Source organism: Dipodomys merriami, unplaced genomic scaffold (genome assembly GCF_024711535.1).
Source record: "Dipodomys merriami isolate MVZ:Mamm:240054 unplaced genomic scaffold, mDipMer1.0.p SCAF_28, whole genome shotgun sequence".
Classification (NCBI taxonomy): domain Eukaryota; kingdom Metazoa; phylum Chordata; class Mammalia; order Rodentia; family Heteromyidae; genus Dipodomys; species Dipodomys merriami.
This window is the reverse complement of record NW_027204270.1, coordinates 19,099,299-19,127,062: the sequence shown is the minus strand read 5'-3', so window position 1 is coordinate 19,127,062 and position 27,764 is coordinate 19,099,299. Positions and strand designations below refer to the sequence as shown.

General features: G+C 56.5%; 1 protein-coding gene across 2 annotated transcripts; it reads right to left on the bottom strand.

The window, feature by feature from the left end:
• Positions 1-40: 40 nt before the first annotated feature.
• On the bottom strand, positions 41-27,495 carry Epha2 (EPH receptor A2). 2 transcript variants are annotated; one of them, XM_070037854.1, is made up of 17 exons: positions 27,296-27,495; positions 22,175-22,242; positions 19,674-20,343; positions 11,358-11,513; positions 10,932-11,264; positions 10,279-10,394; positions 9,750-9,903; positions 9,243-9,345; positions 8,632-8,687; positions 8,293-8,418; positions 7,991-8,179; positions 7,823-7,884; positions 7,532-7,741; positions 7,225-7,374; positions 6,167-6,360; positions 5,122-5,277; positions 41-1,010 (listed from the first exon to the last, which is right to left on the bottom strand). In XM_070037854.1, the coding sequence occupies exons 1-17, from the start codon at positions 27,378-27,380 to the stop codon at positions 905-907; spliced, it is 2,934 nt and encodes a 977-aa protein (XP_069893955.1). In that variant the 5' UTR covers positions 27,381-27,495; the 3' UTR covers positions 41-904. The 2 variants fall into 2 exon arrangements, with proteins under 2 accessions (XP_069893955.1, XP_069893956.1); XM_070037855.1 differs by having other exon boundaries at positions 9,243-9,342.
• Positions 27,496-27,764: the final 269 nt, after the last annotated feature.

Here is a 27,764-nt window from a genome sequence, read left to right as displayed (position 1 = left end):
CCCTTGGACCCCACCACATGTCCAAGACTGAAAGCCAAAATCAGTTCGAACCATCTGCAACTTTATTCCAGAGCAGAAATAAGTCATTTTCTAACAATAAATATAAAAAAAATAATAATAAATTAAGGTTCCAAAAAAAAAAATCCCAACAAAACCAGTCATTAACACTGACAAAGTAGTGAACAGTCATCTGGATGGGGGAGAGGGGCGGGCTGGTGGCGCTTCCTGCAGCCACGGCCCCCACCCAGCCCAGGAATGTCTGACACAGGGCCTGCTCTGCTCCCCGGCTCTGGTGGGGCCCTGCCACTCACTCATTCTCTCCACAAAGTACAAAATATATATTTTAAAAAAACCTCAACACAACCAAGCGTTCTAAGAGGGCCCAGGAGAACAAGACATCAGCCCATTAGAGCCGAGAGCTGGGGCTGGGGGGCGTGAAGAAGGCACTAGTAGAGGGGAAGGGAGGGGCACAGCACCACTGTGAATCTCACCCAACCAAGTTCATGATCTGCCCTCTGAGAGCAAGACATGGGGCTTGAGGTACCCTATACACGTGACCTTGGGCTGACCCCCAGCTCCTATTTGGATTCGTGGGGCAGGAGGCCATTTTGGAGATGTCCCATGCAGCAGGGCATGCTGGGAAGGCGACATGTGTCCGCTAAGTGCTCGGCTGGGTCCCTTGCAGAGGAAGAGTCCCTGGCCTGGCATCCCCAAGAGTCTCCTCAGTTCATTTCAGGGTGTTGTCCAAGGCTCCCCAGCAAAGGCCTGGGGGTGGCGTCAGTAAGGAACGGTTGGAAATAAATAAGGTCTCTGTGGCCCAGCCCAGACCTGGTAAGGAGGCCTCTTTGTTTCTTCAAGTATTCTTGGCCAGGAGGGGGTGGGGGGCACGAGGCTATGTCGGGGTTCAGATGGGGATCCCCACGGTGTTCACCTGGTCCTTGAGTCCCAACAGGCTATAGGCAATGCGCTTCTGATGACCAGGCAGCCGTACCCCAATTCTCTTGATGTCACTGAGGGTAGGGAGAGACAGAGAGTTAGGGCCAGAGCAGGGATAGGGACTGGGCCGGAGGGGGCTTGGGGGCCTGGGCAGCTGTGGGAGGAAGGAGGAGCTGGGCAGGAAAGGGGATCAGAAGGGAGCCTTGTGGAGTAAGAGAGCTCTAGTTAGGGAGGCCAGTGAGATTTCACATCCTAGATAAGACTTCATTCCCTAAACATGCCCAGATGGCCCACCACTGACCAGGTTAGGAAAATAATAAAAACACCCATTCCAAGCTTGCTCTCTCTCTCCAGTACTGGGGCTTGAATTGAGTGTCTCATACTCTCATTTGGGTTTTTTTGCTCAAGGCTGGCACTCTACCACTTGAGCCACAACACCATGTCTGGGTTTTTCTATGATTAATTGGAGATAAAGAGTCTCACAGACTTTCCTGCCCAGCCTGTTCTTCAAACCTCGATCCTCAGATCTCAGGCTCCTGAGTAACTAGGATGACAGGCGTGAGCCACTGGCCAGGTCACCTGAAGGTGGCTTTTGCATGGAGGTTTTATTATTGCAAGGAAACCTCTATTCTCTCACCTATAAGAGGGAGTAACAGGAGGAAAGAGCCCAGAAACTGGTGTTAGACAAGGCCCAGGAGCCCACAGCCTCCTCGTCTACCCCACAAGGTACAGGCCACCCCTGCTACTTCTCCATCTCATCCCCTTCAGACCTCCCAAAAACCTGCCAGCAACCACGACCATATTTACTGCTAACTTTGGGAGTTTTCTCTTCCATTCCTCACCCACCAGCCCCAACCCATGAAAACACCCAGGTTTTTATGGGCCGCCTCTTGGCTGTAAATGACATTAATTATATGGTATGAGCTCTATTTGCAATTCCCGAGACATGACTTTCCCACAGGCTCCGGGAACCCTGGGGAAGAGCTGAGCGCTCAACAGGGAGGGGCAGATTCAGGTGAGGCCTTGCTCCCTTGGCAACAGGAAAACCAGAAGTTAGCTTTGGAAAGAACTTCCTATCCAGTCACCCCAGGATATCTGCAGCCTATAGAGCTGCATGCAGGGGTCACAATGTGAAGCTTGGATACGCACTTGGGGGCCAGGAGAAGGGAGGAATTTGGTGGATCCTGTGCACAAAGGGCTACTGTGGGCAAGGAGAGGGCCAGAGACGCTCACTGCGTAAGAACCTCCGGGGTTGGCCAGGCACTGGTGGCTCACACCTATAATCCTAGCTACTAAAGAGAATGAGATTTCACCAGGCACCGGTGGCTCACTTCTATAATCCTAGCTACTCAGTAGGCTGTGATCTGAGGATGGTGGTTCGAAGCCAGCCAAGGCAGGAAAGTCCATGAGATTCTTAGCTCCAATTAACTACGGATAGGGTCCAGACCCTGAGTTCAAGCACTAGTTCCAGCATTGAAAAAAAAAAAGATGGGGGGCAGGGGAGGCTTTGATGGGATTCTCTTGAGCAGCCTGCCCCTGCTCCGTCTCTTTCAATGCAAAAGCACCCCAAACCTCCCCTCCTTTCCTGAGCACGAACAAGCAGCATACTAGGATGAGAGTCACAGAGTGGCCCATGGCTGTGACCTACTGCACAGCCTGAACCTGCTCCTGCCTCAGTTTCCCCCTCAGGGATGCAGGGCACCCATCCTATTAACCCTTGTAGAAGAGCAAAGAGATGTAGGACTGAGGCCACTTCTGACTGTCTGGTCTTTCCCTTGAGTACACATGATGTGTACTGGCAATGGAAAATTCAAGGACACACATTCAACGAACAGGTGCTGTGCACTGGCTCCCAGTAAGAAAGCCAGAGATGCTTGAGTCAGACCCTTCATTCAGTCGGCAAGCATTCCTTCTGGGATGGTGTGCAGGACTTGAAGAGCCACCAGCCTGTGCCCCTGCCTCAGCCCACACGATGCTGCATGCTGGGTAGTTCTGACATTGGACAGAGTCTATGTTATGGAGCTGGCTGCTTATCTGGGTGCAACACCCATCCATTCCATCAGCTCCTCGCCAAACATTCAGAACCACTAGTCTAGTTAGGACACCACCTAAGCCCAGAAAAGCATGGAAACACTCAAGTAGGCAGAAATGCTGTCCTTGCAACCACAGAGGAGCCAGCACCCAGTCTCACGGGAAGAGATCAAAGAATTGGGGTCCACAGTGTGTGCAGACAACACAGATTTCAGGTAGGTTTAAAAGTGCTTTGAGCAGGGCGCGATGCCATGGTGGCTCACACCTGCCATCCTAGCTACTCAGGAGTCTGAGACCTGAGGATCACAGTTCCAAGTCAACCCAGACAGAAAAGTCACTGAGACTCTTTTTTTTTGGAGTGGGGGGGGTAACGGTCGTGGGGCCTGAACTCTGGGCCTGGGCACTGTCTCTCAGCTATTCAGCTCAAGGCTAGCGCTCTACTACTTGAGCCACAGCGCCACTTCCGGCTTTTTTCTTTTTGCTTATGTGGTGCTGAGGAATCGAACCCAGGGCCTCATGCATGCAAGGCAAGTGCTCTACCACTGAGCCACCTTCCCAGCCCCATCACTGAGACTCTTATCTCCAATTAACCACCAAATAAAAAAAAAAAAAAAAGTCAGAAGAAGAGCTATGGCTCAAATGGTAAAGTGCCAGCTGAGTAAAAAAGCTAAGAGACAGTTCCCAGGACCTGAATTCAAGCGCTAATATCAGCTCTCTGCCAAAAAAAAATTGCCTTGAGATCCCATTTACTAGGAATGAGTGAGAGGAAGGGGGAGGAGGAGGGAGCGATGAATGACTTCCTGGCTTTATCCAGCCATGTTCAAAACAAACCCTGCATGCACAGCCAGCCTCCATCCACCCAAGAGCCAGGCCCTGGGTCCCTGGACCCTACTCGTGGGAAAGGAATTGGCAAGGAGCACCCCGGGCTATTTTGGGATGCTTCTAAGAACATGTGTTTCCTGTAAGCACTCTTCCTTGCCCTCAGCTCTAGTCACCAGAAGAGAAACTGCACTGTCCTGAGGGGGAGGGAGGGCGGGCCTGGAGGGGCCCAGGAGGCTGGCCTAGCTTCCCAAGGAAACAGGAGGGGAGAGGAGAGGAGGTCTATGGACCATGGAAAAGATGAGAGGGACTCAGACTAAGGCCCTAGTGTGTGCTGGACAGGTCATCTGCACTGCACTAATCCAAGCCCCACCATGGGAGCAGGACCTCCTAGGAAGTGGCACGTGTAACCCTTGATCCCAGGTCTGTGCCCTAAGATGCCCTGGGACCCATCTCTCCTCTCTCTGTCTCCTCTGGCTAGCTGTCCCTGTGTGATTCCCCATCACTGGCCATCCCCTGGGGCAGCCTGTGGTTCTGGCCAGCAGATTGAAAGGGGTTTGCTGAGAGGCGCTGGAACGGACTCAGGCACAGACCCAAATCCCAGAACCTCTGTGACCCAGAACTTAGGGAGGTCCAAGTCGACCCTCCACGTGGTTCCCAAAACCTCCCCACTCCGGGCCCATTCCAGACGTGACCTGAGACCCTGTCCAAGCGGCGCTGTGGGGACACATGGCTATTTTTAGTGACACAAAGGGCTAAGAAGATGATGTCTTTTCCCTCCGGGGATGAGAGGGGGCGTCTTTGCCAAGGCTGCACTGGGAAAGGGCCACAGTGCTGGCGCGATGGAGGGAGAAGAGCGCTGAGGAGAGGCTGCGGGGCAAGCCACAGGGCTGGGCCAACCCAGGGAGGACAAGTGCCAGGAGAGGCTGCCCCCTGGCTCCTGGGAATCAGAAGAGAAGCTGCCCAGAGCTGGCCATAGGACCTCAGGCAGTGGACTCTGACTGGAACCTCCCAGGCTGCCCCTGGTGGCTGTGGGGTCCTGGTTAAGTCACTAGCCCTCACCTTTTCCAGAGGGGCTACTCCCAGGCCCTCTCTACCACTCCAGCACAGAGCTAGAGCATAGTCAGCCTCCATATATGGCCACCACGTTGTTACGTTTACTCTTTTTCTCTCTGGAGACACAGTCAGAAAGGGGAAGGAGTCCAGAGGTACAGGCTGCTGGCCTATGTCTGCCCTGACTGTAGAGCTCTACTGAAAGATGGACTAAGTGCAAGGTGAGGAACAGATGCGGAACTGGGGGGTGGAGGATGCAGGGGTGGACCCCAGGCTACTCACTCATTGGTCATCTGCACCACCTTCTCGATGGCTGTGTAGCCAGCTGTCATGAAATGCTCTGTGTACTGTTGCATCTTAATGGATTCCAGCCACTCGGACACGGTGCGGAAGGGCACTCCCTCTGAGCCACTGGTACTGGGCAGCCGGATGGACACCCTGGAACAGAGACAACCAGCCCTCAGGTGAGGGGCTGCAGCGCCCAGCCCACCTGGGCCCCAATCCTGCTGCTCCCCTAATGTGGGTACATTGAGGAAGCCCAGTCATCAGCGGGGCTCCACGAGATGCCTGGCTTGTCAGATACACTCACTGTTGACCCCGGCTGTTCTCCGCATTATCAAGGCCACCTCCAGGTACACCAAATCATAAAACCCCGTTACCAGCACAGATTCGAGACACTAATCAAGACCCAGCCCAGCTATGGGCCAGCCAGGAGATACTTAATCACCCAGTGTCTTGGTTTCTTTATCTACAGAAAGGGAATAATTAAGCTGGGCGTGGTGGCTCATGCCTATAATCCTAGCTGCTCAGGAGGCCAAGATCAGAAGAATTTCAGCTAAGAATAGACTGGGTAACAAAAGCTCGCAAGACCCCTATCTCCACAAATAAGCAAGGCATGATGGTTCTTGCCTACAATTCCAGACGAAAGAATTGAGGTCTCAGGCCAGCCCCAGGCAAAACAAAACCACGAGACACTATCTGAAAAAAAATACATAACTAAACCAAAAAGGGGCTGGATAGGTGGCTCAAGTGATAGAATGAATGTCTTCCTAGCAAGAGGGAGGCCCTGTTTCAACCCCAGCACCAAAACAAAGAAAGAGAAAGGAGTCTGTCCTGGTGGGTATGCAAATGAGCCAGTTGATATGCAAATGAGCTAGAAGTGCCCAAGGAACATTGAGTCTACACGGGATCTCTCCGGGTCCAAGCAAAGCCCGTGTTTCAAGGCTCTGGCCACCCCACTTTCTCATCTATTCACCTTGCTCAGGTGGCTTTGGAGTCCACAGCAGGAAATAGGAGGATCACCACAGGCACAGGGCATGGGACTCACCGGGGGTCGAAGTCAGCCAGAGTCTTGAGGGAGTCGGGCGCCCGGATGAGCTTGTCAAGGATGCTGACGATGTCGGCAAACTTGGGGCGGCGGGCACGCTCCTGCTGCCAGCACTGCATCATGAGCTGGTAGATGGCAGAGGGACAGTCCATGGGTGTGGGGAGCCGGAAGCCATCATTGATGGCCTTCATCACCTGGGGAGGGGAGGGACACAAATGTCAGGGAAACCTTGGCAGAAGCCACAGAGAACTGGTGCACAGACCCCCGGGGAGCCTCGGTGCAGAGATGGGAAGGCGTGGGGAGCCCCGGAAACAGAACAGGCCTCTTTTCTTAAAAGTCTGACACGGACCGGGTACCAGTGGCTCATGCCTATAACACTAGCTTCTTGAGAGGCTGAGATCTGAGGGTCACAGTTTGAAGTCAGCCTGTGCAGAAAAGTCCATGACACTCTTATCTCCAATTAAGCACCAGAAAAGCTGGAAGCAGAGCAGTGGCTCAAGTGGTAGAGCCTAGCACTTAGCCTTGAGCAAAAAAAGCTCAAGGACAACACTCAGGCCCTGAGCTCAAGCTCCAGGATCGGCAGAAAAAGAGAGAAGAAAAAAGTTCTGACACAGGACTTCAGAGCTGCCCATGGGCCCAATGCTGAGGGGCTGTCTCCCTGGTTCCTCTGCTCCCCAGAGCTCCCTGGGCTGTCCTACCATGCCCCTCAACCCAGCCTCCTTCTGGTCTCTGGATGCCTCTTGGCTGGGGCTCTCTTTCCCTGCCTTCTCTTCACCCCTCTGCTTTATCATATCCTGGGTCTTAGCAGGGACAAGACATCCTCTGGGCAGCCTCCTGGGGCTCCAGGCTGGGTGAGGCACGAGGTGTGCGCGTGCACGCGCATGCACACACACACATATGTGCATGCACACGCATGCACTCAGGCATTCCCCTACTAAAGGAATCCAAGAGTAACCTCTGCCTGATAAAGGTCAGCCCCCAAGTTCTTCTGCTGGGACCCCAGGCCTGGTCATGAGGATGGGGGTTAAGTTTAGGTCCCTCTGATTGAGGGGACGTACCTCGTGGTTCGACAGCTCCCAGTAGGGCCGTTCACCATAGGTCATCACCTCCCACATGACAATGCCGAAACTCCACACATCACTAGCTGAGGTGAACTTGCGGTAGGAAATGGCCTCTGGGGCTGTCCAGCGGATCGGGATCTTGCCGCCCTGTAGGGGACCCAGGTTCAGTTTCCACTGTCCCCTCTGGCCAGCCCCCCACTACCACCACAGTGGCAGCCGGGCCTTGGCCCCTCTGAGGTTCCTCCCCGCCTCCCCCAGGCCCCCAGTCTCCATGCCCAGCAGGAACAACCCTCCCCCAACTCACACTGGTGGTGTAGGTGGCCTCAGGGTCATCCTCCAGCACTCGAGACAGGCCGAAGTCTGACACCTTGCATACCAGGTTGCTGTTGACCAGGATGTTGCGTGCGGCCAGGTCACGGTGGACATAGTTCATATTGGCCAGGTACTTCATGCCGGACGCGATGCCCCGCAGCATGCCCACCAGCTGCAGCACACTGAAGTAGCCATCCTTCTCCTGCAGAGCACAGACCCTCAGCTCTAGCCGGCCCCAGGCAGCCCAGGTTGCCATCCTCTCCACCACTGCCTGCATCCTTACCCGGAGGAACTTGTCCAGGGCCCCGTTCTCCATGTATTCTGTGATGATCATCATGGGCTTGTCTGTAGGGCGGGGGCAGAGGTGAGAGGTGGGCGGAGCGATGGTCGACCACCCTTCCCTTACTCATCTGTCAATCATGGGATCACCCAAGCGTCTTTCAGGACTCACATTTGGAGATCACGCCCTCCAGGCGGATGATGTTGTGGTGGCTAAACTGGCCCATGATGCTGGCTTCGCTCAGGAAGTCTATCCGTTGCTTCTCTGTGTAGCCTGCTTTCAGTGTCTTGATGGCCACTGGCACCTCCTTCTTCCCTGAGGATGCCTTCAGTGTTCCCTTGTACACCTCCCCAAACTCTCCTGCAGGCAGGCAAGGTGGAAGGATTGCCCTAGTGAGCCCAGGCTTCTAGTGGGCCCCCACCTGGACCACCTATCATCAGCCTTCTGCTGCACCACAGGTACGCCAGCCTCACCTGCTCCGATCACCTTCTGCTGGGTGACACAGGACGGGTGGATCTCGGTGGTGAACTTGAGCACAGCCTGGTTGGGGTCTTCATAGGTATGGGGATCCACATAGGTCTTCAGGGGCTTCAGTTGCTCTGGGAGGAGGAAGGAGGGGTGGGGTCAACAAACAGCTTGGGAAAAGGCCCCAGGAGACACAGGCCAGGCTGTGGAGCAAGGACCTTCTGGCTTAGCTCCTCGGAGCTGCCCCATGGTGCCCCATCCAGAGCCCTGGCATGCCCTGGCTGCCCTCATTTCCACTGCTGAGCTGGGGGAGGTCCGTGGGAACAGCCCAAGGGATTGCCTCTCACCTGACTTGGAGAAGTAGACGTCCTCTGAGGACTGACGAGTTCGCAGCTTCCTCCTCCTGAAAGGACCACGTGGGCACAAACACGGGGAGGTCAGCACAGACCAGGCCCGTGCACATGCATGCACACGCGTGTGCACACACACATTCCAATCCCCACTCTTTGTACGCTCTGGCCAGGGGAGCCGACTGAGCCTGGTTCTGAGAGGACTGTGATCCAGTACTCTCTGCTTAGCCTCTGTCTATCAGCAGAGGGTGTGGGGAAGGCAGCAGAAGTGAGCAAGCCAGGACTCACGCTTGGAGATCTACGCCCCATAATAGCCCCTTAAGTAGCCATAATGAGGGCTTTCGTCATTAGAGCTTCCTATGTGGTGTCCAGAGCAAGTGTGGACACACAGTTAATAACAAACACAGAAACGATGGCCACTGCCTCCGGAACCCCCATACATCGCAGCTCTGCCTAACTGCCATCGGGACATCACACATCGCCCTGGAGGCAGGGATCTGATTGGATCCAATTGGACCGATGTGGTCCCTTTTTCAGATCAGGAAACGGCCCTGCCCTGCAGGGTCCTACTTAAGCCCTGGGGGAGCCCAGGTGTGGCTCTGACTAACCTGCGGTGGATGAAAAAGCCGACTCCTGCCAGTACCAGAAGCAAGACGATGCCCACAGCCAAACCACCGATCAGCGCCATGTTGCCAGATCCTTCCATGGCTGCTGGAAAAGAGCAGCTGATGATAGGGAGCCCTACCCCACCCCCAAATCACAGCAACATCCCCTGCTTAACCTAGAACCCTCTTAAGGGACCTGGGCATCTACAGGATGCTGGAGTGCTTTTAGTGAGTCTGAGGAGATTTATTCCCATATCCCTGAAGGTCTCACACAGGTACCCCAGGTATGAGGGACCCTGGCTCTGTGATGCATGATTTGAACTCAGGTCAGCCAATGCTGCCAGAGCCCACAGCCTCCCTTCCTCTTACAACCTTGATCTTCCCTCCACTTCCTGGCTGACCAAGGAAAGGGAGATATCTAATTAATAAATTTGTGAACTCCTTCCCTGGGTGTCCCAGGGCTTCGTTTCAGGGCCAGGGTCTGGCCCAGGTTCCAATCCCCCAACTCACACAGCGTCTGGAACTCATGCACCTTGCTGCCGGCCCCCTGGCCCTCCTGTGTCAGAGCCTGCACCTGGACCAGGTAGACGGTGTCGGGCGCCAGGTCCTCCAGAGTCACGGAGAAGCCCTCGGTGCGCCGCACGTTGTAGCTGTTGGCGTCTCCCTGTGGGTGGCATGGGCAGAGGAGCCGTGAAGGCAGGCCAGGGGCCTCAGCTAAGCCTCCCCGCCCCAAAAAAGCCCAGCCTGCAAGTGGCTCCCCAGCATTAGCTCACTAGATGCCCTTCTTACAAAAGAAGAAACTGAGGCCCTGAGAGGTCAAATGACTCACTCGAGATCAGATCGCAGCAAATGTCCAACTCAAGACTCAGCCCAGGGGCTTCTGGTACCAATGACCCCGCCCTACCCCTGCATCTCAGAATGCACAACTCTTCTTGTACAGATCCCCAAGGCACTGCCCTGGCAGACCCCACACTCATTTCCCCAGGTGGCCAACACCCCCGTGACCCACCAGGGCCAGCACTGACACCCCATGAGTTACCTTCTTGCGGTAGGTCACCTCATACTTCCACACCCGACTCTGCTGGGGTGCAGGGATTGTCCAGGTGACACTCAGCGAGGTGGTACTGCGGCCCTCCAGCCTTACTTTGGGGGGCTCTGGGTAGGATAGAGGGGAGAGGAAGAGTGTAAGGAGCCGGAGAGCCAGGTAGGGGACACAGGGGAGGAGAATGAAAAGGCTTTTCAGATCATGCCCTGGGTCCTGAACATCTTGGCTCCTGAGGCCGAGCCCCAGTCCCCAGCACAGGGACCAGCTGTAAACATTCACTAGCACGGATAATAAGACCAAAGCAACAGCTGACACGCACTGCGCCCTTCCAGACAGGCTCTGCTCTATGAGTCTTAACTTCAATGCTCGACCTAGCCCTCAACAGCCCTGGAATAATAATCCAGGGCCACCCAGAGAGGAACCCGGAACTTGCCCATAGTGGTAGCACTCAGAAGTGGCTCCAGAGCTGTCTATGTATCTATGTGTTTTGGGGTAGGGTCTCATGTTTTTGCACCTCAATTTATCTCTATCTCCCATGTACCACCCATCACACCTGGCTTACTTTTTGCCTGGGCTGGCTGGCCTCAAACTACAGCGCTCCCGATCGCAGCCTCCTCAGTGGCTCTGCCACCCATCCTGGGCCTCACCTGTCTGGTTGATGCTGACGCTGGCAGTGCGGAAGCTACGGCTGGTCACCAGGCCCGAGACCCCATTTCGGGCCTCAACGGCAAAGGTGTAGTTCATGTGTGGCTCCAGGTCACTGACTGTCACGCTGGTGCGGGTCAGGGCATGGGGAGGCTCCGAGTAGCGCACGCTGGCCTCGCAGGGCCCACAATCCCCAGACTCCGGCCAGCACTGCTCGCAGGTGACCCGGTACACGATGTCCTCACGGCCCCCGCTGTCCTGGGGAGGTGTCCAGCGCAGCTCCACTTTAGCACCCATGCCCACGGCTGTGAGGTAGTGCGGCGCGGAGGGTGGGCCTAGAAGAGGGCAGAGGACAAGCATGGACTCCCTGGTCACAACCTCGCTGGCCTGCCCCCCGCCCCCCGGGCCTGGCCCTCAGCGAGACTCACGCGTGCAGGGCATGGACAGCGGGTCCTCCAGTGCCCGGAAGTAGCCTTCTTCACAGTCGCAGAAGGTGGCACCCTCTAGGGATGGCAGTGTGTGCTCGGGGCACGCCTGGCATGAGCTCTCAGATGCCTCAGACTTGAAGAATCCTGGAGAACAGGCTGCCAGACACAAGGACATGGGGCACAAGGTCAATTCAACTTGTTCTCTCTCAGCTGGGTGTCAGTGGCTCACTCCTAGCTCCTCAGGAGGTTGAGATCTGAGGATCACACTTTGAGGCCAGCCAGGGCAGGCAGAAAAGTCTGTGAGATTCTCATCTACAATCAACCACACCGAAAGGCTGGAAGGGCAGGTATAGCTCAAGTGGTAGAGCGCCAACCTTGAGTGAAAATGCTAATGCCCAGAGTTCAAGCCCCAGATTTGGCATTAAAAGAAAAAAAATCTGTCCCCTCCTCAGGGGCAATCTCTGCCCCCCCTTTCTGTGACACCCCAAGGTGACTGACTCCATCTCTACATACCTGGTGTCTCACCTAGCCAAGGAAGAACACACATAGCCAGTGGCCAGCACACACTGGGCATGGAAGAGGTCCCCCCCTCCCCCCACCGTGTCCACTCCAAACCTGGGCCTCACTCCCCCAGCCTCACACAGGGAGCCTACACCCCTGAGTGTGCCATTCAAGGTCCAACCCTCTCCTTTCAGCTTCCTAAGAATCTTATCGCCCGGGCCAGCTCAGCGTCTGAGTGACTGCGCAGCTTGTTTGCCTGGCTTATCACCTTTGATCTGTGCACACCAGGGTAGTGACCGAATCTGCCCGGCTACTGCTGTTTGTTGATTGACCATCAGCACCAACTAACTGATCAGCCAGCCTTCCCAGTGTGGGATGTTCCTCCTGCCCCCAGCAGGGGTTCCTTTAGCCCCAGACCTGACTGGCTTCCTGTTCTGGGGCTGGTCCACCAGGAAGCAGGAAAGGCCAACCTCCCCCCCCCTCCCCATTTTCTCTAGACCTGTTTCCACCACCCACAGGACAGCAGGAAGTGGCTCTCCTTCCCAGGGTCTAGCCTAGCCCAGCTGGCCAGGAGCGCAGGCACCTGACTCTGAGGATTTTTTCCTATCCTGCCCCCTGCCCCCAGCCCCTTCCTGGCTCCACAGACAGGAAACTGCTCAGACATAGGCCCGCTGTATCCAGAGCTAGGTAGCTGTGGAAACGGCCAGAGTAGGGACATGCCAGTGCCAGAATCCTCCCTTCTAAAGTCTACAACTACTCCCTCTGGTCTATTTGATTTGGTGTTCCCAGGGTTGCAACTCAGGGCTGAAAGCTCTTGCTTGGCTTGCTTGTTTGGCTGGTGCTCTACCACTTGAGCCATGCCTCCAGCCCTTTTTCCTGGTTATTTTGGAGATGGAGTCTTGCGGACTTTTCTGCCTAGGCTGCCTTTGAACTGTCATCCTCCAGATCTCAGTCTCCTATAACAAGGATTGCAGGTGCAGTATCCAGCTTTCTTTAGCTTACTCTGAGGAGAGTCCTTAGCTACCGCCAACCTCAGTGCCACATTTACCAGTGTTTGCTCTCTGAGCCTCTACTCTGCCTGGTCCCATGCCCAACACAGGTCCTAAGATGAAACCAAAGCCCCCGAACACAGGGAGCAATCCCTATTAAAGGAGCTGGGCGAAGAGGGTGGGAGAAGGGAAATGAACTTAAGACAGGAATTTGAGGAGTCACCACTGGGGCTTAGAAGCGGTGTAGGAGTTCAACAGGGCACAGATACTGAAAGACAGAGAGGTAAGGAAAATCATGGCCTACAGTAAGTGGGAGCCATCTGTGCACATGGCAGTAGGGTGCAGGAGGGAGTGTGGCACTGGAGAAGGGTCTTGAATGCCCAGAAGTCTGGATTCTGTCCTGCAGGCCATGGGAACCAATGTAGGTCTTATGTTAGGGACAGTGACACAATTAGATCTGCACTGTCAGGAAAAACTCTTGGATAAAGGGGGCCTGAGATGTGAGGCGTCTGTCTCCTGACAGCCTTCCAGGGAAGCCCAAGTACCCGAGGACCCTGACAGAGCCAGGCCTGTTCACCCTGAGGCTGGAGTGCAGGCCAGGGAGCTCCTTTAAGTGAACAGAGGGAGGAGAGGAAGGCCATGAGGGGGACTAGCTTCAAAGACAGCCACTCTGTAAGGTGTTAGGCAATGAGTCAGGCAGCCTCTCTTCACCTTGTAGCCTCTCAAGGGGGTGTGCGTGTGTGCGTGCGCACCGCCCATCCTGCCTCAGCACAGGCCCTGAGACCTCAGACACAAGTGGACAGGAGGACCACTGAGCAGGACAGCAGAGGCCCAGGGTGAGCGCCTGATCTGGAGGGGATCCTGGAGTCCCAAGGACAATGAACACCAAGGAAAGCACTTACTGTGTGCAAGGCAGTCCTACTAAGTACTCTGCATCCATCCATCTCCCATCATGCACCAGTTCCACGTAGGAACTGCGCGCATTCACCCTATACTGCCAGTGAGATGGAGGCCCAGAGGGGCCAAACAACTGCTCCATGATGAGACACAAACAGGATGCCTGACATCGTCTCCCCTTTCCCACATCAATCTGCAGCAAAGAAATGTGGAGGTTCTGCAAGAGGACTGTGGAGAAATGAGTCCTGACCTGCTTCAGCAACCAGAACAATCTTACGACTCATTGCAGAGCTGCGGGAGGGGGAGGTGTCCCACATCAGATCTCTTCCAAGCAGGCATGTGTGCATCAGACTGGGAAACGTGTAGACTCCAGCCCAGGGGCCTGTGGGATTAGCTAAAGTGGTCTCCTGAAGCCTCAAATGTCTTTCAAGTCTCCTGGCGGATTTAAGAAATCCGCGTGCGTGTTTGCCTATCTGCTATAATACAAAAATAGCTCTCTCCTCGAGAATTTCAAGTGAAAATGACATTCTAAGGAAGCTGGGCCATGTTTATCCTGGGGTCCCCCTTCCCCCCTCAGCTTGTCCACCGAGATGCCTGCACCCTGGACCAATGCTGGCTGAGTTGTTGAGGGAGTTTAAGGGTAGTAGGTTTGACCCCCAGAACCACAGGGGTACCCTCGCCACCCAGGCTCATTTCCAGGCAAGGCCTTAGCCACCTGCCAACCCCCATGGCGCCCCCATCCCCAGGTGGAACAGCTCCCATGCCCCTCAGCCTTATGCCAGCAGGAAGTAGGGAAAGAGATGGGTTCCATTCTTGGGCTCCCAGAGCCTGGGGGTGGCCCGCGCACTGCCGGCAGGAAAGAGGGAATTTGGAGATTTCCGCAGCGGATGCACCAGATAATGCGGCATCAACCAGGCATGCGCTAGCCTGCCAAGAATGTGCTGCCTGTCCTCCAACTCCAGGGAGGCTGGGGGGCTCCCCCAGGTACTGCCAGAGCTTAAAGTGCTCACGGGGGCCCCAGAACCCTTATGGGGGACTCCAGCAACCCCCCAATCTGGTCAGATTTCCTGGCATGCTGGGCAAGCAAGTGGAGACAGGGGTTAAACCACAAACTCATCCATATACACAGAAAACCCACTTTCCCTTCACCACCAGCAAACTCCTATGCATCCTTCAATACCCAGCTTATTAAGTTCCTCTATGTAGTTCTTCCAAGCTTCCCAATTCCTGTCCCCCTTGTGCCCTACTAGGCATCACTTACTCAAGTTCATGTTTACCAAACAGAAGTGAGCGCAGCCTACATGTCTGGCACAATGTTGAGAGCTGGGACTCGATGGTGAGACAGATAAACACCTTTTCGGCTCCAGGGGAGCGCAGCCTGGCATGGCATTCACGCTTCATTTGAGAAGCTACAGGTGAGAAGCCTGCACGAGACAGTCCCTGGGGAGCAGCAATGGGTGGGATTTATCTGTGTACCATGGTCCAGCACAGAGTCTGGTAGGAAGCAGTTGCTCAGTTAATGTTGCCTGAACCAATGTGTGGAGAGATGAAGGAAGGCAGGCAGGAAGGCAGGAAGGAAGGAAGGAGTGAATGAATGACTGGGAGCCCCTGGAGACCATCCACTTGCACACCCACCTGGGTGGCACAGGCCTGGCTTTGGCACACCTGGGCCCCAGGTCTCTGGACTCAAGTTGCCTGGCAGGCCTGGGCCACTTCAGCAGAACTGGGGCATGGTGGCTGCACCTAGGGCTGTACCCCGGTTTTTCCAGTTCCCAATGCCCGCCCCTCAGGTGGCAGCGTGGGGTGTGACTCAGGGACAGACGCCCTCTGCTTGATGCAAGTCCAGTACCCGTGGGGCCCCCTCCCTGATGTCCCAGTCACCTCCTGGGCTGTGGGGTCAAGAGGTCACGGTGGCAATTCTGCAGGCCAGGCCCAGCAGGTGGCCACAGGCCCCATTTCAGCCCAAGATGCCTGGACTTTGTCTCCAAGCCCTGACAGGCAGCAAACCGGCAAGTTATCAAGGAAACAAATGAGGCCAGCTGATAACTTTAAGCCCAGTGATTTCTTGTCCCTCAGCAGGCTTGGGGTCCCCCCAGAAAGAGGAACTACACTCTCTCTCTCTCTCTCTCTCTCTCTCTCTCTCTCTCTCACACACACACACACACACACACACACATTCTTCCACCAAGTCAGGGAGCACTTCCCGTCCCCCTCCGGCCCTGCTCCAGCCCCCCACACACACCCTTTCCCCCACCACCAGCCTTTATCTCCTGTTTGCTCTCCCTGCCTCTTTCCTTCCGTTCTGGGAACCCATTTACCTTCCGGTGGCAGTGGAGGGAGCTGAGGGTGGGGCAGGTGAGCCAAGGGGGTCACATCCACCGCCTGAGCTGGGGGGAGGGAAGACACCTTGCCCGTGAGGGCCACAGAAAGAAGGCCTCTCAAGGGAGGGGGCCAGCCTGAACATCATCACAGCCAACTATGCACAGTATTACAATATTATTCCCCCCACCCAGGGAGGGCCTGGCAGAGCCCTGCCACAGACCAAGGCTACCTGCCTAAGGACTATTTTGGCCAAAGCCACCGCTACTCAGGGAAAAGGTTACCTGGCAGCTATGGACCTTAGGCTAGGCCTGGGCCACTCAGAGCTATGCTAAGAAGGGACAGGAGCTGGGCACTGTCATTTCCAGTGGAGAAGAATGAGACTCGGAGGGGACTTTCCATAGCCACACAGCCTCCAGGTGAGAGGACACAAAGCAGGAGTGACTGGCTGGGGGCTGGAGACTCCCACCTATAATCCTAGCCACTCAAGAAGCTGAGATCGGAGGAATGCAGTTCAAAGCCAGCTTGGACAGACAAATCCATGACACTCTGATCTCCAATTAACCAGTAACAAGCTGGGAGTGGAGCTTTGGTTCAAGCGATAAGAGTGTCAGCCTTGAATAGAAAGAGCCAAGTAAAAGTGTGAGATCTGGTGTTCAAGCCCCAGAACCAGCATACACATTAGCGACAGGATAGTGCCCTGATTTTTCAGCTGGTTTTCCTCTTAGTCTCAGTTTCCTTATCTGTAAGATGCGGTTCTGAAGAAGGAAAGAGATCTTGCATGTGAAATGCTGAGCAGGGTACCTGGAATGGGGTACCCCTAACAAACTGAAGGGGAGTCCAGAGGGGACATCTCCCCCAAAGGCAGGGACGGCCCAGGTGCTTGACTGACTGAGCCTCCCAGCCAAAGCCGCCAGCCACCTGCTCACCTGGCCAAGCGCTCTCCCTGGGCTGAGGCGCCAGCGGGGGCCCTGCCAGCTCAGCTGCCAGCCACAGGAAGCAGAGACAAAGCAGCCCCAGGGGAGGGGTGGCGGTCAGCCTGAGTGACTCCACTGTCCACTGAGCCGGGCCGGGAGTTTGGAAGCTGGCTCATTCCTGACATAGCTCTGGGAGTGCAGCTGGGCAGCGTGCCCACCTGGCGGCACCTGGGAGGTGCCTCCGGGCCTCCCTTCTGCAGCCCATTTAACTCTTTCCTGAGATCCTCTGGGCTTCCTGACTGTGGCCCCTGGGGATGATCTTGACCAGGTGCTGGGGGCCCTCTGGATGCCATGTCCCCTCCTCTCTGGGCTCTGCCGAGCATTAGCAATGAAGAATCTAGAGCTGTACACTAGAGAAAGGGGGAGCCACGCCTTCCTCCCTGGCCAGCAAGGGCCCTCTGATCACCCTGCTTCTGATGGATGCCCCTGCCCTCTGCTAGGACCCACCCCCTTGGGGCTGCCCCGGTCATGGGGCCAGGAGCTGAGTCAGGGATTCCAAAGGAACTGGTCACTTCCCGCTCAGTTTCCTGACCTGCCACAGCCTGGTGCAGCCAAGGTGCAAACCCTGATACAGCCACCCCCTGGCTGTGCAACTCCAGCCGAGCCTGTTTCAACCTTTCTAAGCCTCGCTTTCCTCATCTGTTCACTGTGCCTAACAAGAGTCTCTGCCCTCCTAGGAAGAACCTGCGCACCCAGCCAGGACATCCAGATAAAGCACCAGGAGAGAAAGCAAGTCACTGCGGCCATCCCCACCTCTGTCATGGCCAAGAGTTCCTGAGCAGCGTGGAGCAAGCCTGGGGATTCTCAGACAACAGCAGAGACCCAAAGAGGAAGGGCTGATGGGGCTACACACACACACACACACACACACACACGCGCGCGCGCGCGCACACGCACACACACGTGCACGCACACACACGCGCACACACACACACACACACACACACACACACACACACACACACACACACACACACACCCCACTTATCTCTTCGGGGCCTTCTCCACAGGGAGAAGGCTTCCAGTGGCCCTCCCCCCACCCTTGCATTCTTGTGGGAGGATGTCATGCTGGAGAGGCTGCCTGACAGACTGCTGCCCCCCACCCCCGCCCCGAAGCCATTGTCTGAGGTCACCTACACGTGGGCTGCCTGGGAAGGGGCTCACTCAGCAGAGGGGAACAGGGGGGCATGGGTAATGATAGGCAGGCCAGAGTAGAGACCACACCAGCATCCATCTCATGGCCAGAGAGGCTTAGAAGTCTTCTGGGTTGGGGGGGGGAGGGGGGGGGACGCACTCAAAGGCTGCATTAAGAAAAGTTCTGAGGATCTGCCTTGGGAAGGAACGAAGTGCGGACCAACAGAAAGGACTTTGGTAGCTGGACTGGTGACTCACATCTGTCATCTTAGCTACTCAGGAGGCTAAGATCTGGAGGATCATAGTTCAAAGCCAAGCCAGGCAGAAAAGTCTCTGCAATTACCAAAAACAACAACAAAAAAAAGCCAGCCTGGAGGAGTTGTTTAAGTGGTGGAGTGCCACCCAAGCAAACAAACCAAGGGAGCACGAGGCTCTGAGTTCAAACCCCAGGACAGGGGTCACGGCTGGAAATGGCACTGGAATCTGTAGGTAAAGGTGGATTTTATTCCATTTAACTCATAAGAAACTGGAGGCCAAAGATGAAGAATGACTTCCCCAGTGTCACTGGGCAGTGACAGGGGGGGTCCCAGCCCCCAATTTCTCAACACCCACTTTTATCTCAGCCTAGAAGCTCCCAGCAGACAGGGGACAGGTCCCCGCATCCCTCAGAAGTCCTGCCCTCACAGACTCTAGGGGTCACCACTGCAGATGTACCAGGAGCCCTGAGCCCCCTCAGTGTCCTGCGCTATCTCAGGGGGAGCTCCAAATACCCAGGCCTCTTCCTCTCCCTTTCTGGGCCTCCATTTATCACCAATCAAGCCCCCAGTAGAGAGTATGGATGCAGTGGGGGTGAGTCTAACCTCAAACTCTGGATCCAATTCAATTAATCCTCTGTTTCACCAAGAGGAGTCTGAGGCCCAGAGAGATTTCTGTGGCTTGCCTGGGGTCACCCAGTGGGTGAACAAGGGGAATGAGTTGGTTCCCAGGACCAGATCACAGTTGTTGGCACAGAGCAGATACAGAGAAACTGTTTGTGGGATGAATTAAAAATAACAGCTCCACTTAAAAGTATTTATGTGTCAGGCACTGACCTAAACACTTTACGAGTATGAAGTCATTTGATTATATCATAACCACCCTACAGACAGATACTAAGTACAACTCCTCTTTACAATGGGTGAAACCTAGGCACACACAGTTAAAGGAGATAGATGGCCTTAAGTTAACAGTTACACAGCTCAGTTAAATACAGGGCGGCTGGAATTGAACCCAGGCAGGCTTCTAGAGTCCTGGCCTCATCATCTCCCACTATACTGTTTCATTCATTCATTCATTCACTCATTCATTCATTCTAAGGAAACTAATCCCCACAAAGTCCCTACAGACTTAACTATCAGATCCCACAACACACATCAGTGCTGCTGCTGGGGGGAGGGACTGAGGCTGAACTCAGGTTCACCAGCTCCCCCCACCTGAGCACCCCGAGAGCCACCACTCACCCTGGCAGGCATCCTCCACCTTCTCATAGCCCGCCTGGCACAGGCACTGCCCAATAGGTACCAGCCACTCGCCATCCACCGCGCAGTGCATGCGAGGCTCTTCACCCCCGGGGGGCACCACTGCATGGTCCACGCAGGTACCAGCCACAGTGGCCAGGGAGGGCGCATCAGAGCCTGCGATGGTCTCAGGGAAGCGGGCCAGGCTCTTCAGCAGCTCGGGGCATTTCTTGTAGTAGACACGGACAGAGAGCAGTGCCACGCAGGCGCCCAGGTCCTGGAAGGCCAGGTAGAAGCCCTTGCGGCTGAGAGGCCCCACGGAGCGCTCCTCCACGTTCAGCTTCACGTGGCGTGCCTCAAAGTCGCTGCTGACCGTGATCTCGTCGGGCGCAATGGTGTCGATCTTGGTGAACTGGCGCTTCTGGAAGTTGGTGCCGTAGTCCACGTCTGACTCGGCGTAGTAGAGGTTGAAGGTCTCCTTGCAGGAGCTGGCACCACCCGGGAAGCTGTTGCAATCGCGCACTGTGAACTTGAGCTCGATGAAGATGCGTTCGGCCTCCTCACGGTACACCCAGTTGGTGCGCAGCCAGTTGTCCTGGTCGCCGGCTACCACGTTGCACACCGAGTACATGTAGATGGGCACATCGTTCATGATATTCTGCATCAAGTCCCACTGTGCGGGGCAGGGGAGGGGGGAGAGGTTACTGTGGGTAGGTACCTGGGGGAAACTGAGGCCCAAGTGGCAGAGCAGGGCACCGGGAAGAAGATATGTCACAGTTTCCTCCATTCTACAAGGAAGGAAACTGAGGACCAGAGAGGGACAACTAGAAGCAGGTAAGCTTTCTGGACCTCTCTGCATATCACTATTCAAATGTGAGCCTGGCCTGGTGTCTGGGGTTCTATGTGACCTCCACCAGGTCCCTTGAGCTCTCTGAGCCTCAAGGTCCCCATCTTACAATGGAAGCAGATTTATCTCACAGGACTACAGGCGGGGGCTCAGAGACAGATGTCTCCAAAATACTAAGCACAGTGCCTAGAAGAGGTGACCACCATGGAAGGTAACCGGCATTGCATTCTTTTTTTTTTTTTTTTTGGTCAGTCGTGGGGCTTGAACTCCGGGCCTGGGCACTGTCCTTGAACTCTTTTTGCTCAAGGATAGTGCTCTACCACTTTGAGCCACAGCTCTACTTCCAGTTTTCTGGTGGCTCATTAGAGATGAGAGTCTCATGGACTTTCCTGCTTGGGCTGGCTTTGATGGGTGATCCCCAGATCTCAGCCTCCTGAGTAGCTAGGATTACAGGCACAAGCTGCCAGTGCCCGCTTGCATTCTTATATTATTGATCTTTCTGATCATGGTGTGCCATGTGCATCCATGTGTGTGAGTGGCAGGGGAAGAAGGCATGAAGTCAAAGCAACCAAAGAGCCTCTACCATCTGGGCTTTGGAACAGATCAATGGTCATTGTAAAACACCCCTCCACACACACACAGAATATAGCTCAGTCGTCAGGAAGGTCCACCCTGCCCATTTCCATGTTCCCTTTGGCACAGCACTTGGCACAGACAATGCCTACCCAGGCTCCAATAAAATATGCTGACTTCCTGCATCTGATTCGGATCTGCATCCCTCCTCTCCCACCCCCTGGGACCTCCCCGACACAGAGTAGGTGCTCAGAAAGTCTCGACTGAATCAATGAGCAAAACTAGAGGGGATACCTGCCAGGAGTGACATTGACTAAAACTCATGTTCCCACTCTGTGCTAGGACTGGCTGGGTCACATAAGCTGCCTCCCAGCTAGTCATTCTGGGATCTTAGAGGTCAGCTCAGAGCTCTGCTCAGAGCATACTCCAGGCCTCATTGGAGGCGGGGAGCAGTGACAGGCCCCCATCACACATCTCAAGCACACGAGGTCCAGGACTAAGTGAGCACTGTATGGGTGGGAGGACGGAGGCCCAGAGAGCAGTAGTATCTTCCCTAAGACCACACAACAGTCACATGCAATGTCAGGGGCAGGGCCAGCCTCCGGTCTAGGGGTGCCGGTCATGGCAGGGCAGCTGAGAGGGTGGTGCTAGCTGGAGATGAGGCACGTGGACGGCCCTAGGCCAGAAGGGGTAGCAGCAGTTGAGGGGCAGACAAAAAGGGATTCATTGCTTCTTGTCTCTCCTTCACTCCTTACTTCCTGGGCTGAGACCTCTCAGACAGGGGACCTTTGACCTCTTCCCCCCCCCCGCCCCGCCCAAGAAGCCCAAGGAGGGCTCCATAGGCCACCTTAGGGCATCCAAGGGCCCCCCCCCCACTGCTAGGGCCTCCCCAGCTCAGCCACCTCTAGGCCATTCCCCATCGTGCAGCTCCTGCCAGCCCTGGCCTGGGCTGCTGACTTCTGGCTGGAGGTAGAAAGCTGACCTTTTCGATCTAAGGCAGCCTCTATCCTCATTGGTCCCAGTCTCTCCAGGGGACCAGCTGCCCCAGACCCATGCCTTTCCCTGCCCCCAAGGCTTGCCTTACCCCTTTGCCATAGGGGTGCGTGAGCCAGCCGAGTTCTCCTTTTGCTGCAGCAAAATCCAATAGGACAACTGTGGAGAGACAGAGAGAGACAAGTGAGCCAAGAGGGTTGGTCTCCAGAAGGAAGGTCACCGCAGAGACGATGAGAGCCCCCCCCCCCGCCCTTGCCCCCAACAGCCTCAAGAGGCCTTGTCCTGAGAAAGGAGAAGATTCAGTCAAATCTATGCTGCAAGCTAGGCGCCAGTGGCTCTCGCCTATAATCCTAGCGACTTCAGAGGCTGAGATCTGAGGATTGCGGTTCAAAGCCAGCCCGGGCAGGAAAGACCGTGAGACTCTTATCTCCAATAAACCAATAGAAAACCAGAAGTGGTGCTGTGGCTCAAATGGTAGAGCACACGCCTTGAGCTGAAGAGATGAGGGACAGCGCCCAGGCCCAGAGTTCAAGCCCCATGACTGACAAAAACCAACAAAAACAACAACAACAACAAAAAAAAAACTATGCGGCAGCCTGGCACTGGTGCTCATGCCTGTAATCCTAGCTGTTCAGGAGGCTGAGATTGGAGGATCACCACTCAAAGCCAATTATCTCCAAGTAACCACCAAAAAAAGCCACAAGTGGAGGCATGACTTGAGTGATAAGTCTTGAGCCAAGTGAGGGCATGAGGCCCTGAGTTCAAGCCACACAGCAGGCTGTGTCAGTACTGGGCCTCCTGTCTCCAAGGCCAGGACTCCATCGCCGCACCCCCACTGCCAGCCCCCAACTGGGAAGAGCAGGACAGGATTCAGCCCACTGGGAGAAGAGCAGCTGGGCAGGGGGGTGGGGGGGAGTGGAGGTATTATGTGGCAGGCTGCCTCCTCTGCTTCCTCAAAAAGGCCTCTAGGGAGCACTTTCGCACACATGTGGGCCGAAGAGACACTGGTGTCTCCATTTTACACATCCCCTGGCATCAAACACTTTGACTCCACAGGAGTGACACGCCCATCCCCCAACTCCCCACCCCCGCCCCATATGCACACATTAAAAGAGTGCCGTTTTAACAGGTGACATGGCTGATGGGGAGGGGCACCTGGGAAGTGACTTTCCCACCATAAAAGCCACAGAGCGGGGTTGGGTGAAGCCTGAATCCACAGGGGCCTCTAGGAGGGGCCTGAAGGCACACACAGCTGGTGAGGTTCCCTTTTACCTGGGAAAGTTGCACCCAGTGGCCCTGCCAGGACTGCCTGAGGAACCACAGATGGAAACCCTCATAGGGGACTTCCCAAGCCTAGAGGAAGCAGGTGCCAGGACCATCCTGCCCCCCAGTGAGGGAGGCGTGTGGAGCCAGGCAGAGGGACCCACTTCCAGGGGCTTTCCTAGACCTGGCCCAGTCCCCCAAACATCTCCCTGCTTCTTGGCCGAGCTCAACAGGTGTAGCCAGGACCCCAAACTCTGTTGGGTCTCCCTTTCCAATTCAGCACTCTTTGGGGTTCTACATGGGAAACAGAGAGGCTGGGGGGAATGCTTAGTTTGGAGAGATGGTAAGTGGGTGGTTCATGCTCTGAGGGTAGGCTAAAAATCCTTTCTGGGTGCTAGTGGCTCACATGTGTAATCCTAGCTACTCAGGAGACTACAATCTGAGGATCGAGGTTCAAAGCCAGCTCTGTCAGGAAAGTCTATGAGATTCTTTTGTGTGTGTGTGTGGGGGGGGGTGTCTTGGTGCTTGAACTCTGGGCCTGGGCACTGTCCCTCAGCTCTTCAGCACAAGGCAAGCCCTCTACTACTTGAGCCACAGTGCCATTTCCGGTTTTCTGGTAGTTTATTGGAGATAAGAGTTTCACGCTTTCCTGCCCAGGCTGGCTTTGAACCAAGATCCTCAGATCTCAGCCTCCTAAGTAGCTAGGATTACAGGCGTGAGCGACCAGCACCCAACTCATGAGACTTATCTTCCATTTACCACCCAAAATCCAGACCTGGAGCTGTGGCTCAAGTGGTAGAGTGCTAGCCTTGAGGAAAGAAGCTCAGGGACAGCACCCAGGCCCTGACTGAGTTCAGGCCCCAGGACCAGCACAAAATACTACTAATAATACTAGTAATTAATAGTAATACCTCCTCTGGTGAAGCCCCAAGGCCTGGTGTGACTGACTGCTGACCCAGGCCAGATCTCTCTAGGAAGCGTCTGGCAGCCCAAACCGGGGAAGAGGAAATCCGATGTGGCACCTGGCCCACAGTGGCACAGACTGTGGGATGGCGGAGGGTGGCTGGGGGGGGGGGTGGCTAGGGGCAGGGATTTGTTTGGACATGTCCAAGGCCTGGGCTTGGAAAACTCACTGACCCCACTAATGGAATGTTCCAACTACACAGGAAGGAATCTGGGGGTTCCTGGCTCCAGCTGGGAAGGTAGGAGGTCACTGTTGAGTGTTTCTTACAGTACACACACACACACACACACACACCAGGCAAGAAGCTGATCTCTGTGCCCCTGAGAGAGGGGGCTGTGAAGGGTTAACCGGGCAGAAGGCTCCCCTCCCTTCCAGCCTGAGTCCTCCTCTAGAAGTATCACAGGACTCAATCTGAGAAGAAAAGAGGCCTTCACTCAGGAAGGGGCCTCCCCCTGGGACTCTCAGCCACAGCCCCCTCCCAGGAAATTCCCTAGAACCAACCACCAGGAACCAGGGAGCCCAGCCGGGTCTCTCTGCCCCATCAAGGCCCTGAGACAGGCAGCTCAGCTCTCTCCCCCAGTTCCTAGCTTCCCTGGGAAGGGGCAACCAAGGGTCCTATCAGCATTTTTCTGCCTTCTCCTCTCCCTGCCCCGTGCCAGCGTAAGGCTTTCTGAGAGATGGCTCACTGTGACCCTTCTGTCCCCTTACCTGCCATGTGCAAGAAAGAAACTGCCTGAAGCCCCACCCTAAATGTCCTCTTGTGGTCCACATTTCTTTACAGACTTTTTCAAAGTCCAGTACCTACCCCAACCCCGTTGCCAACTCCCAGACACCCACAAGCTTCCTTACCCGACTAGGAGCAGCTCATTCCTAAGAAGGTGGAGAAGTGTGGGGCTCCCAGAAGAAGACAAGGAAAGGACCGGAGGACAGACAGGTCCTTTGCAGAAGGCAATAGGCCCTCAGTCCTCTTCACTTCTCAATCCCTAGCAGCTCAGTGGCCAGACCCTGCCCGGCCTAGCCCAGCTCACTTCCCAGCAAAACCCACCATGCAACCCCATTGCAAGACCAGGGACTCTTGGCCATGGTAGTCCCAGAAGCCAGATGGTCAGCTCAGAAGCTCTGTGCAGAGCCCTGGAAAAGAACAGGCCTTGGTGTCTCTGTAAAAGAGAGAAGATTCCATAGCTGCTGAGGCCCTAACAGGTTTCACCTGGGTTTCCAAACCCAAGGGTGTGGGCAGGAAAGGAAGAGTAGTCAGAGCAGCGGGGTGAGGGGGTGGAGGACATGGTGTCCTCCTGTCCAACCCCCAGCGCTTCTCCAGGTGGACCCAGCGCTCCCAGCCTAAATCTCAGTTTTCACTTAGCAAGGAAGTGAGACCAGCAGCTGGCAGCTGGGCCACAACCCCCCCCCACACACACACAGAAGCCACACCGGCCACCCCTGTAGGAGTCCTGTGGAGTGGCTCCTGGGGACTCTGGGAGAGAAAGTGTGTTGCATCACTCCAGGACAATACATGCCCCTTTCCTCCTCCAGCCCATGGGGGGCTGAGCTAGTCACTGAGGCTGGGGGGAGTCGCCCACAGAGGGACTGGACACGGCATCTCTGGCTGGGGCTGGAGGCGGGGGGGGGGGGGGGGGGGGGGGGGCGGCGGTTGGAGACTGGGGCTGCATACAGCAAAGCAATCGCCTAATCCCCACCCAGCTCAGGAGAGAGGCCTGTGATTCCAGCTGTCTCCCCTTCCCTCCAGCCACCGTCCCCGGGTAGGGGGAGGACTAAGGACTAAGGACCAAAAGGGGAGGTGCAGTGAGGTTCGCAGGAAATCCCAAAACTCCCGGCTGTGCCCTCCTCCGAGTTCGCAGGTGGGTCCCAGAGCCTGGGCCCCTCTGCCCTCCACCCGCAGAGTTCCGGCCCCTCTTTATCCACCCAACAATGGAAGGGCAAAAAACTTTCAACCCAGTCTGGAGGCGGAAAAAGAAGGAGAGGCTCAAGGAAACTTCTCCGCGCCCAGGTTTCCTCTGCGCTTCCCCCTGGTGGAGCCCGCGGGAGCCGCGCTCGGCCCGGGCCAGTGGTTGCTACCTTCCTTGGGGTGGGGGTGGGGGGGCTGCAGCCAGCCTCGGCTGGGTGCACCGGAAGGTTCTAGGCCAAAGGCAGGAGGCGCCCCCCATGCTCCCCCATCCGCACACCCGCCGCGCCTCGGCCGCCCAGATCCAGGGGCTCTTGGGGCGGCGGTGGGTGAATCAGCCCCCTCCACCGCCACCCCCGGGTTCCCGGGCTCCTGGTGGCCCTGGGGTGACGGCTCCACACCTTGGGAGGCCGCACCTCCACCTGCCGCATTTCCTCGTTCTGAGTCACCCCTTATTCAGAGCACTTGACTTTGAGACTTCCTGTCCTCGCCCGCGGCCCCTAATCGGTCCCCACCTTGGGAGCGAGAGAGGGGCGCGCGGCAGGCACGGAGCCCGGCCTCTCCCCGGGCTCACCCCGGGGACCCGAGACAAAGCGGGTGGGGGCCGAGAGACACCCCCAAGACCCGAAGCCTCGGCGGCCCTTCGCGTCCCTCGAGAAGCACCCCCGCCCGCTCCCCCCAAAGCGAGGCCTCCACCGAAATGCCTTTCCCAAGAAATCGGGGCAAGCGGCACGGGCCAGTTCAGCCTACCCAGAAGCTGATCCCGCGGAAAGCGCCCCCCTCGTCCCCCCCCCCGGACGTCCCCTTCCCCCAGCGACCCCCTCTCCGGGACGTGTTCCCGAAGCCCGCACCCCGGCCGCCGCCGCGTGGCCCGCGCCCGAGCCCCCGTCCCCGCGGCGCCCGAGCCCCCCGCGCGCCGGCGCTCTCCGGGGTCGGTGCCCACGCGGGGTCCCCGCTCGCGCGCGCCCTCCCGTCCCGTCCCCAGCGCGCCCCGCCTGGGCTGCACCAGGATGCGCCGCCGCGGTCCCCGAGACCCTCCCGGCCTCGGCACCGGGGTCTCGCCGCGCGCGCGCGCGGACACTCACCTTCCTTGCCCTGCGCCGCCACGGCCACGACCACCGCGCAGCCCCACAGCAGGGCGAAGTAGGCGCGGGCTGCCCGGTGCTCCATGCCGCGCTTCCCGCTGTGTGCCCTGATCCCCGGTGCCCGCACGGCCCGCACGCCCGCACGCCGGCCTGGGTGTCCCGCTGCCGCCCGCCCGGCGCGCGCAACTTGCGCCCCTCCAGCCCCGAGTCCTAAATGGAAGCTGGGTGAGAACCCGCTCCTGTTCATTCATGTCCCGCGCTGACGTCACCGGGCCACGCCCCCAGGAATGTCTTTTAAAGGGGCCGGGCTGGCACCGGGTGGAGTGGGAGGAGAGGGAGGGAGGGCCAGTCCGAAGAGTTTGTGGAGAGCGTCTGGGAGCCCTGGGTCCCCGCGCACGTCCCCCAGACCCGGCCTTGAAACGCCAGCGCCCCCACGCGCTAGTCCCCGGGCAATCTCGGAGCCCCGGAT